At 35.5% G+C, this 12,202-nt stretch overlaps 2 protein-coding genes across 10 annotated transcripts in view; one reads left to right on the top strand and one right to left on the bottom strand.

Annotated features, from left to right (window-relative positions):
- The window catches only part of LOC145674466 (clavesin-2-like), a 396,132-nt gene that overhangs the window by 187,020 nt on the left and 196,910 nt on the right, over positions 1-12,202 (top strand). The window lies entirely within an intron of this gene.
- LOC145674231 (ras-related protein Rap-2c-like) lies at positions 9,548-10,228 on the bottom strand. Its single transcript, XM_081744066.1, has one exon. It carries the CDS (start codon positions 10,226-10,228, stop codon positions 9,548-9,550), a length of 681 nt encoding a protein of 226 aa, XP_081600192.1.

Raw genomic sequence — 12,202 nt, 5'->3', positions numbered from 1 at the left:
TAACATGGACAAAGTGAAGTCTCACGTCAGTGTGTATACTGAGCTGCCGCTACCAGCGAAATATCTCTTAACAGTATAATATCTACAATCATTGAAAGAAAGAAAAAAAAAAACTAAATCAATTATATTAATGAAAGGAGGGAACGATCTATTTAAACTTATTTTTACGCACCAAATCCGCTGTAGTTGCGAATTCAATAGTAAAGAGTGAAAAAGATTACAACTGGACTGAGTGGAAGAGCACCGAAGAGTGGGGGAGTGTATGGCTGTTCTGAAATCAGACTGGGTAACGTAGTAGTTAAGGCATCGGCATGGTTCGCCGAAGATCCTGGATTCGAAATCCAGTCTAGTTGTGCACTTTGTCACTGTTTGTGTATTAAATCACTTACAGTTTAAAACAGTATTTAGAGATACATTTTTCTAAATATTTATGTCCAAACGATTTCACATACACATGATTATTATTTTTTTTAAACGTGATTCTACGTTGATACTGATATTGATTTTATACACTGAGTCTTTATAGGAAGAAGCAAAACTGTGCAAAAGGTCACGAGACCAAATTTTTGAATCACATTAGACAGAATTGATACTGCCTTTGAGATACTTATTGACGCTTTTGTGCAGTAATGAACCAATTCGCAAACTGAACTTAAGAAAGCACGTTATTTGAATTATTAAAGAAAAGGTATGAGCTCAGGTGTTCATTTTTCAGTAATAGTGCTAACTTGATTTTCCAGTATTTCCTGGCTTCTGGCTTGGTCCGTTACTATCCATAATTCTTTTTAAGTTTCGGGAAAGTTTCTTCGCATTGGCTTAATTGGAGGGAAACTTGCTTAAAGTATAGTGAGTTAGAACCGAGTGAACATCATTTAGTTTCAGCAATATTCATATATGTCATAAATTTGGTTCGAAATAAAGGTTAAAAAAAAAAAAAAAGTTGGGTGTTGTTGGTATGTTTTTTTTTTCTTCATAAAAAGTCGGATTCATACCAAGTATGCTTACCTGTAATAGATTCCACAATAAAATATATTTCTTTACAACATGCTATGCTTAGCTGTCCTACGTTCTGATGGATATTTTGATTCCGTTTAAAGTGTGGTATTACATTTTCCAGCTCCAAGCTTCAGGCATACAACCTAAGTTATGGATTTGTTAATTTAAGCTGTTTAATCACTTATCCACTAACAATCTTGTGATTTGGATTTTGGGTTGCTTAAATTTGAACTCGCAGGTATAAAAACAATATTTTGGGCATAAGAGTGCACTTACTCCACGTTGTTACTTCGGGAAATACTTCTTTACTTCGGGAAATACTTCTTTTCGGGAAATACTTCTTCAAATAATCTAAAGAGCATCACGTGATTTCTCTTTGCTAAATTAAAAGATGAACTGTCATTTTAGTGTGTTGTGAACCTAGAACGGTAGAGAAAGCTAATTTATTCACATTTTTTTTTAACAATATGTTTAAAGTAGAAATTTTGTAATTGTACAGAAATAATGTGTATATCTTGTAATTGTAAAGATTTCTATAATTTTATAAACTGTACAGTACTTGTTTGGCTTGTGCTTTCACGTAAAATGTTACTTCACGGCCTCAAACCTGTGATTGAAATGAAGTTTCAGTTTATACTTATTGTAAATCATAGTTCTGTGGAACAAAATCGAATCATTACTTTTTTAACACAGTTAGTACTGGCAGCATCAACTTTTCAGTAAAATACTTTTGTCGATGTATTTTTTTTTTTTCATGTGATAATGGAAAAATACAATGGCAAGAGTGTAAATTTTAAGTACAAAGTATAAATTTTGTGTTTTTGCAAATAAATTGTTTCAAACCCTTGTATCAACATTTAAAAGACTTTTTTTTTTTTTTTTAATATTTTGGACAAATTTAGCTGTAATATGTTACTCATGAGATGGTGCTGAAAGTACTTCCGCTTACACTACCTTGATCAAAATGTTCTCGGAATTCACTCACAAAATTAAAAATACAAGTGTATTCCTGAAAATTGATGTTGTCCCCTTCGAAGTAATTCCCATCGACTGTAACGCACTTATGCCGGCGCTTGATCCAGTTCTCAAAACATTTGTCGTAGTCGATTTTCGGTATGTCCGTCAGAGCCGTCTTCGAGTTTGCTCCTCTCGACTGCTAAAACGTGTTCCTCATAATGGTTTCTTGAGTTGGGTATTCGGGAAAATGTCACACGGAGCTGAATCCGGTGGCTACGAAATGGTATTCGCTATGTTTTTGGTGAGAAAATCGGGGATAATCGACGATCCGTTGTCATGGTGCAAAATTCGCGAGTTATTTTTCCAGAGATCTTTTCTTTTTAGGTGGATTGCTGGACGCAAACGCTTCATTACGCCCAAATGATAGTCCTTGTTGACTGTCTGACTTTCTGGCAGAAATTCATAATGTAAAACACCGTTGTAATCCATGAAAACCGTGAGCATCAACCTTTTCGACTGAAAACGACGTGGTTTTATTCGGTCTTGGCTCATTGGGTGCTCGCCACTGGTAAACTACTGTTTCTTTTAGAGCATCATTGCCGAACTTTTCCAACAAGATCTTTGTACCATTGAATCCATTTTTAACGCAAAATTTAGTACACACTTGTTGCAAAATTAACCCCATTTCAAAAATCGAAACATGCACCCAAACAGATTTACTCAACATTGTGTCACTTACACAAATACCAAACTAGGATGTTCAAATTGGGAGAGAATATCGCTAACAGTTGTGGCAACCAACAGGAAAGGAAAAGGTCAAATTAGGTGACTGAGAGCGCTACACGGTGGTGATTCCGGGAACTTTTGATCAAGATAGTATTACTTGTCAGAATATTTAAGGGTGCAAGTCTGAAGCAGGAACAACGCCCGTCAAACAGTTATTTGCTAATTATTGTCATTCCATTAGCAAATACAGTAAATTTATGATGAGTGTCAGCACGGTACAAGATACGGGTGAGAAACGTGACTGTCGTGGTGTGATAGGACGCAAAAACACAACACTATATGGGGAACTCAGTAGTGCCAGCTACGGGGCGAGTATACACGTGGTCTTTGGTTAGAGACAGCATTGTTGCAGTACGATATAGTAAAACCTATGGCGTGCGGTCATAAAATAGTGGAAAGTTGAGGAATGTATTAAATATCAGTAATTTGTATTATGATCTCTTTATTCGCGGCTGTATAATCTACTACAAGAACGGAAATCAAAATGGTATTGCTGGATATTTTCATTTATTGGCAAATTATGCAATGACAGATAAAACCGTAATTTAGACTTCATTTGTACCTCCATCTCAATGTCTGTTAAGCTACGGATATGAACTTTGGAACCGATACCTTCATAACCTGTAGAATTCTGGTTACTGGTTTAAAGAAAAAAAAAAATACTATACGATCTTCGTTACATTGCTTTCTCTAGAAAAATATCTACCACAATCAGATCACTAGGTGGTGGTGTTGAAACTATTTTAGTGTCTTAAATTACGATTACGCAGGTATACCTTTGGAAAAATATAAAGTAAAAGCATTACTCATTTTTTACAGATGATCGCCCACTCAATGAGCCTCTTTAAAATGGAGACAACCTGGAGAAGTAAAGGGTGCAGGAGCGTGGAGTGCGAAAGTCAAAGTTTGGAGCCTCTCTACATACAGCTCTTGAGCCTCCATGGCCTGTACCGAGAGGGAATGGGGAGACCTTCAGTTTTTATTTTATGGGACAAGATATCTAACAGTGTTCAGAATTCTTTAACTTACGGAGAATTCGTAGTGAATAACTAACAACGAAATAACACAGTCTTCTACAGGCTGTGTTTCTGCCTGGTGGTTAAATGACTTGTGAACGTTCATAAAGATTTTTACTCATTTGTGGGAGAACTTCGTAAGTTTTCGTTAAATAAAATAAAATAAAATAAAGTCTTTCCGTTCTGGGGACACGAACACCAGAGAATGCAGAAATCAACTCCAAGGATAGCTACCTTTGTTGGTGGAAAATGAAGGGGGTAATCAAGAAGAAAAGATACATGTTTTTAAACTTCCTTTCGATAACATGTCTTTCATGCACATAAATACTTACTTTTCGCGTCTAGGAAAGCTAGACTAGAAGCCCATTTGACAATACACAAATCTACTGAAACGAAAGTCTTATATTTGAAACAGTTTAATTAATTTATTTTTTATTCCCTAAGGTCTTTGCTAAGTCTCCGGCACTTCTTTGGATTTCAGTGAGTAATTTAAAAAACATCAAAAGGAAATCTGCCAGGTTGTATTAAAAAATATTACTAAATGGACTGCTTCCATATCTGGTCTTACAGGCCGTCAATCTGGGTGAGCAGTCTGTCACAATGAGGATTTCCACTATAATACGGATTTAATATTTAAATTCAAAAATAATTGTAGAACATTGATATCAAATCTTCGTTAAATATTTCTTCAAACACTCTTCATTATTTGAGATATCAAGGAAATACGAGTAACGGATTCTGTCGAAAAAACGCAATTTTATTTATCCACGTCATAGGTGTTCCTGCATTGGACGTCTGCCTTTGCCCAGCATAGGTAGTGTGCGAAACTGCATAATACGATTTTGCAGACGACGGATAACTATACAGTTAGAAAAGAAGGATTTCTGAAAACGGATCCATCGCAATACCGATTACTGCGTAGCTTAAATAAAAGCAGAAAGTACGAAGAGTTCCAAAGCTGGTGTAATGGGTTCCTTACCTACAGCAAGAAGCAATAATGAGAGGGAATGAACTGAACTAAAAGATGACGAGGTACGTAAGTCCTTTTCGCTGATCTAGTGGCTAGCACGTGTGTCTTCGATGCACTTGGTCCTGGGGTCGATTCCCGATGGAAGAGCACAAAATTTTTCTATTTTATTTATTTGAAGTCTGTAGCGAACCGGGATGTCTCAGTGGTAAAATATTCGTGTCTGGTCCGTGGGGCCCTTGGTTTTATCCCAGCTTGTGCCAGGTGAGCTTTGTGGTGAACAGAGACTGCGTGGGTTCTCTCGTTTTCTTCCACTTTCTTCATCCCACCATTTCATTAATTCTCATCAGTGTCTTTTTTTGGCTTCCGCGGCATAACCCTGGGACTGACTGGAAGATTTTATTTCGTTTCAAGTTTTCGTATCACGAATGCAGTAATAGGTACCGTACTTATGGACATATGTTTTTGTTTGATTCACGAATTAGCTATATTGATTTCACGAGAATTTATATGTATTTCAAACTGAAAACATGTCCGTGGTGTAAAAGTGAAATAAGACATTTGTCTTGTACACTGTATGCATAGTGTTAACTGATATACCGTATTTTACGGACGATAAGACACACCTTAATTTTTAAGCAATTTTTAAAAGAATATCTTAACATTTTAAACATTTTTATTATTGGTAATGTTAAGCTTAGCAAAGTTACAGTATTAGCAAGCTTGTGAATTTCCGCAACTCATGTTCGTTGCATCGGTGCACTGCTGCTGCCAGTTGAATCCAGTGTTACCAGAGAAAGGTTTCGCGCGGCGCCGAATATATGGCCATTTTTAAGACTGGCAGGAATTTTAAATCAAATACTGAACATTTTTATATTAATTTCGAGTATAAGACCTGAATTTTGGAGGCAATTTTTTGAAGAAAAAAGTGGGTCTTATAGTCCGCAAAATACGGTATATACCAGTAATAATCAGTGGTGTAATGCTGGAAATTTTTGTAGGTATACGCTTGATCACTTTCAAAAGTATAGCGTATACGCCAGACTACTTGCCGTATACGCACCTAATATACGCTCATTCTTTCGTAAATTTAAGGTAGTATACGCTGGACTATAAAAGTTTTAGATGGGTATACGCCGTATACTCCCGTATACGCCCCATTACATCCCTGGTAATAATTGTATCTTTGTCAATATAAATTTAGCTGTGGTAGATTAAAGCTAATTTAACAGATCTCTCGTAATAAATTTAATTGAGCATTTCTCAGTTTGTACTTGTAATAATCAGGGTTGGCTGGTTTAAACCAGCTTTTTTTTTTTTATTATTTATTTTTTTATTTTAAGCAACTGGTTTAAACCAAAAAAGGAACGAAAAATGCTTTAAATCGTCTGAATTTACATGGTGACGTTTCCACATATCAAACCAATATGCATTAGTTTTATCTCCTTTTCATCTTTTAATCAAGTTCTCGCGTTCGGTGCGAGCGGTCCTGGGTAAGATTCCCGGTGGGGGCACTCGGTCGAAACAGTGTAAAAACGCTTTTTCAGGGCAGACACCGTTAATGAGGTTTTTCTCATTCACAACAGGCAAATGCTGGAATGGTACCTAACTTATAGGTCCCAGGCCGCTTCCTTTCTTCCCTTTCCCCGGATTGTGTGCTTACCGAGCGACGTCATCCCTCAAAATGTAAAGGGCTAAATGGTCTTAGATGCCAAAAGCCCAGAAATCTAAATGCTAAATCTTTCAATCAAGGCGTCCCATGTTCAATTCTCGGTCGAACCACAACCCTTCTTTCAAATAAACCAAGTGGTGGTTCGGATGTCAAATTAAGCGAAAGTCTTCTTACCTCGGTATTACATAAGGATATTAAGCCTAAACATACGAAACAAAACGAAATCGTATCTCTGAATGTCTGTTGTTTTATAAAGAAGCCAAAGCTGCTTAAATATATTGATAGAAGTTGGTAAAATTTATGTACTGCCTACGTAGCTTCCAACAATAGTTTGGATTGAACTTTGTTTTAATTTAATTGAATGATATCTAGATACTAAATTTGTAATTTAATACCTCAGTTTTAATGTAGTGATTATGATACCTTGATCTTAAAATTTTACATAGAAAGCAATAACGAGATTTTCCCGTTATTGCTTTGCATTTAAAGTAATAACAGAATTTTCCCAATGGCTAAGGCGGGAGTGTCCCGATTTATATATAATTCTGTATAATGTTTTTACTTGTGTAACTGTATATGTTTTTGTCCTTCTGAAATCACTCTTGACAATTATATTAACAAGTATGTAGAGATCAGTATAACGTATTTTTATCAGGAGTCCTCCGTGAGTGAGTCGGCAGACTCATCGCATTTGTGGCCAATTAGTCCCGGTTTCGAGTGCAAATAGAGAACATTTCTCTCGGATGTAAGCCGAGAAGCGGTTTGGGTTCCTCTTTAAGCTTATTTGACTCCTTCTAACATAACTCTGTTGTAATAACACCAAGGCGAAACAAACATTTCTGTCCATATGTAATATAAATACATAGAGCAAATTATTTAAACCAACTAAACCTGGTTTAAACAAAAAAAAAAAAAAAAAAACGGGTTTTTTGTTTTTTCAATAAAAACCATGGTTTTTGCCAACCCTGGTAATAATTAAATATTGCATACAATCAGGACGCTCATTACCTAGTACGGTAACATAATTTAAAGCTCATATTAGGGGAATATAGTATCAACTCTATCAAAACTCACTTATGCAATCATGGGTGATATATATATATATATATATATATATATATATATATATATATATATATATATATATACACGGCAATAGTGACTTTGCTTTAACGTAGGTGGTAGAAAGCAAATTAATATCAAATTTTCAAAATTCAAACACTCTGTTTTCCTTATATCCAGATAAACTCCTTAGATTTTCGGTAGATTCTTGGGGACCACGTACATCATTTCCGCAGAAACATAGCGCGGGGTTGTTTTCAGTGGGCGAAGCCTAAAGAACTTGTCAAAATCCATTTACTTCGCTGATATTTCATATATAAAAGAAAGAAATATTTATTTATTCCTTCCGTACGCTCTTCTTTTAAATTAAAAATAAATGGTGGAAATCTCGATTGTCAGGCACCCAAATCACTAAAAGCAGCAATTAGTTTAGTAGTTAAACTAAGTACAACAACACACTGAGCAAGGCTGCAGCAAGACTGTATATGATATATTAAAAAAAAAAAAAAACAGTCACGTAATATTTTCAACACGCTGACTGTGTCTTCATCAGACTTCCAGGAGGAGACAAGACAATTACTGTGTTGGAAACTGTGTTTTTTTATAGCCTTTCTAAGTGTGTTGTTGTATTTAATTTGACAATATTGAAACAAGGCCTAATAGAATAGTACAGGGTGAGCGTAAATGATTCATTCGTTTTGAAAAGGCTATATTGCCAAAAGTATTAAACGTACACACATGAAAAGAATCACAAACCCACCAAGTTTGTGTTGTGTGGCTGCACTACCTTTCCGATCGGGTGTGGCAGTACGAGGTTAGTACTTGTCGAAAATGGAGGGAAAGCAAGAAAAGGACCGTTGAGTATCGTCTGGAGATGTGTGCTGTCACCAAAGTGCCACATATTGATGGTGTATAAACTTCGTTAGTTTGTGGTTCTTTTCATGCATCTTTCATGTGTGCATGTGTAATACTTTTGAAAATATAGCCTTTTCAAAACGAATGATTCATTTATGCTAACCCTGTATATTGTGAGTATTGTTCTTTCTTCTTCAAAATTATTAAACTGTTTGTTGTTAGTGAATTGATTACATAAGTAGAAGTCAAGGCTCTGCTCTTTTAATGCAATTAGTTATTTGCTACAACGGTATCTTGATTTACAACAAATTTTATTTCCCCTGCACTTAAGGAAATCGAGCGATATTGAATACTACAACTAAATTTTCTTTATTTTTTTTTTTTTAAAAATCATAATACATAAAGAACGATAGAACACTTGAAATTTTATCGTGACATACATGGACCATTTTTCCTTGATGATATTTAAGTATACTAGAATTCTGATACAGGAACAGATTTCACTTACGTTCATCTTCTAGGAATACTCTATTTTTTATCAGAAATAATAACCAATATTCTAATACATGTGAAAACGTGACGTACTTTGAGTCTTTAAATAACTTTGACACAAATAAAACTAATTTGATACAAGGCTACTTGTACATTTTACGATGCAAAATTGTCTTGGGTATGTGCTTGTTTAGCTTAGTTCAATACATATCAAGCACAGTCCAAATTATCTGATATTCTTCCCCAAATGTTCGTAAGAATTGAAACAACAGGAATAAAACACGAGTACAAGGAATATGACACATAAATGGAAATTTCTCATTTACCTTCAAGGAAATAATGGCTTTCAACTAATATTTTAAGTGTTATTCTAACTTCAACTGAAATTTTGAAATCACATTCAAAAAACCTATTTACCAGAATAGTATTTTGGTTGATATGACGACATATTTGCTTTCACAGGTACAAATGCAATATGGAGAGGAAAAAAAAAGGTAGTCACTACACAATATTTAGTAATTAGGTTAAGTTCAGTTTTATTCACCAGCCTTAGTTTTTTGTTTTCACTTCATCAAACTGAATCACAAATTTACCCAAGGGGTTCAACAGAACAAAATACACTAATGTATGTCTTGATCACATTATCTAATGGAACAATTTTAAATAACATACTCGCCAATCTCTGTCTATACTCGTGGTCGTCTTATATATGAACATCCCAGACTGAAAATTAAGTTAGCTGTTTCACAGAATGCTACAACATCCCCAAGTCTCCTCGTTTTTAGAATCAAGTTCGACACGTTCAACAGGTGCGCTTTCATCTGAAGTTCCTGAAGTGGAATCGGACTCAACGGCTTGAATGTCTTCATCTGATTCTTCACGCTCATCTGCTAGTCTACGGTAAGCAATTTCCTCTATCAGGGATAGAAATGCATTATCAACAAATTCCTTCGTTTTGGCTGATGTTTCAATATATGGAATTTTCCACGCGGCAGCCTTCTCCATGCCCTCTAAGTATTTTATTTTCCGTTCTGCAAGGTCTTTCTTGTTACCTACCAGAATAACAGGGGTTTCTCCGCCCTTCAAGTGCCAAATGTGATTTAGGAATCCGTCGATTGCTTCAAAAGAAGCCCTGTCTACCAGGGAGAACACACATAAGAAACCATCAGCATGTTTAATGAACAGGTCACGGTTGTCAGTGACCTTATCATTTGTTGCATCCAGAATGTAAGCTGCTTGCTTCACACCATTAACCTGAACATCTTTCTGATGACAGTCAGGTATTGGCTCATAGGACTCCTGAAATTTTCCATATACTACCTGCATTATAATAGATGTGTTACCAACTAACGGGTTTCCCAAGATTACTACTTTGTAATTCTGCTTTGGATTTATAGCTTTACGTTTTTTACGGTATAGCCACATATTTTAGGTGTTTCGTTGGTAACAAACTAGTTGCAGATAAGTTTTCTCCAAATAATTAATGGTTTGAAGATGGATACAACACTGAACAGCTAGCCTGCGAAAAATTTGAGCCAAGCACAGTATATCTCCAACTCAAATAATGTGCATTACGTCACTTACTGGCGGCTTGTTTACGGTTTAGAGAGCCACCATCTTGCTACTCACAAATAAACGAGTGTGAAACTTCTCACTTAAAAGTAATATTTGTAATAAAATTTATAGTTTCGTTCACTACCATTAATGTTATTCTTAATATTAATACATATTTACATATAAAACTTCACTATTAAATGTATTATTACTGTGGATAAAATACAAGTAATAATATTGTGTGTCTTCAACGCTAAACATATTAATATATTTAAGTGCAGATTAACAATATAATTGCCAAGATTGTAGAACTTATGAGAAAAATACTTTCCTTCATTACAGCACAAAGCTTGTTTGTGTAAGAAAGATTCCGTTAATTAAGAATCAAATAATTAGAATTGTTACTACAATTAGAAACGTTATTACAATGTAATCGTACGTGAAAGTAGCAAGATACACATTGTATTCACTAAGGAAACTACTTTTGTGAATATACTGGACTGTAAATCACAGTGACTATAAAATTCTTGCGTTTGACATTTCGGCTTTCTAATCCTTTGCGCTATTCCCCTGTCCCTTTGAAAGGAGCATATATCGTATCAGTTTGTTTTAACACAACGCAATATTTGCGATATCCAATATTACAAACTGATTTTGTGATACAATATCACTGACAAAAATGTAACGTTCTCGAATCATATATCCACCACAGTTTTTCGCATATTTGTGAACAATTGTTAACACAATTTCGGTTGCATTGTGTTCCAAAAGTTTTCTGAACTCCAAAGAGTTACGAGGTTCAAACTCCCACTCCCACTGTTTGCATTCCACTTCATGTGTTTATGAACCAAATCTTCTCGTGCAAGCATACGTAATTATCGTAATTCCTAAACGGGACAAGAGCTCTTAATGCATTGAATGTTTTATATAGAGAAACAGTACATTCACTGGTCCTACACACTATTGAAACATTCTCCATTACGTACTGCTCTTTGTAAAATTCGCGGATCACACCGCAATACAATAAAAAGCATAATACTATGAGGCCTCGAGTGTCATTCCGTAACGGTCTGCGTCAACGCTACGCCGTTTTGCAAGATTTGAAGGATTTACTCGTTGCGAATACTGATACGTAATAAGGTCCCCATGTGTAGTAACCAGTATGCCAATTATCACAAAGTTCAATGCAAATTTTGAGGTGGGTTGACGCAAAGTGATATAAATTGAGGCTCGGGGACTAGGGCTGATTTCCATGCTGGAACAATTATAGAGTCCTATTCCGTAATGGTTTTCGTCAACGCAAAATAATCGTTTTTGTTTGTAATAATAGGCATGGTAGTTACAATTCATTTTTGCAAGTTGTGCGATATATTATTATCCGCAAATTTTCCGAAGACTTGTTCGGAATAAGACCCAGACACAGCCGATTTTCCTGTGGGGGTTTGTATCAACGAAACTTAAATTTTGCTTTTTAGTTTGCAATCGTTTGCATTATGTGTATTATTTTTGGTGTCTTGAGGATGTTGAGGTCCTCAAATTTCCAAAGACTGTTCGAAATAATACCCCAGGGTCACAATTTATAACAGTTTGTGTCACTAAAACGCAAAATGTGCATATTAGAGTGCAGCAGTAAACATAAAGCCCGTCTCACACGGACCTGAACTAAGGCCTCAACCCAGGTTACAACTTAACAGTGTTGCTTAACTGAAACTTCTATGCAATTTTTTTATCCTTAGGTGATGTAGGGGTCTCATACGACCCTTAAAACTAGGTAGATTTTACCAGCAAAGCCTCTAGTAGTCGCTGTATTAAACAGACGAAAAACGTGTTACGCACAGGGCAATC

The sequence above is a fragment of the Thermobia domestica genome, chromosome 17, assembly GCF_964235325.1.
Source record: "Thermobia domestica chromosome 17, izTheDome1.hap1.1, whole genome shotgun sequence".
In the NCBI taxonomy this organism is placed as follows: Eukaryota; Metazoa; Arthropoda; class Insecta; order Zygentoma; family Lepismatidae; genus Thermobia; species Thermobia domestica.
The sequence above is the reverse complement of the archived record's forward strand: the minus strand, read 5'-3'. Positions and strand labels throughout refer to the sequence as shown.

Bases quoted from the DNA above. Each gene is read 5' to 3' on its own strand.
- LOC145674231 (XM_081744066.1), bottom strand. From the start codon at position 10,228: ATGTGGCTATACCGTAAAAAACGTAAAGCTATAAATCCAAAGCAGAAT.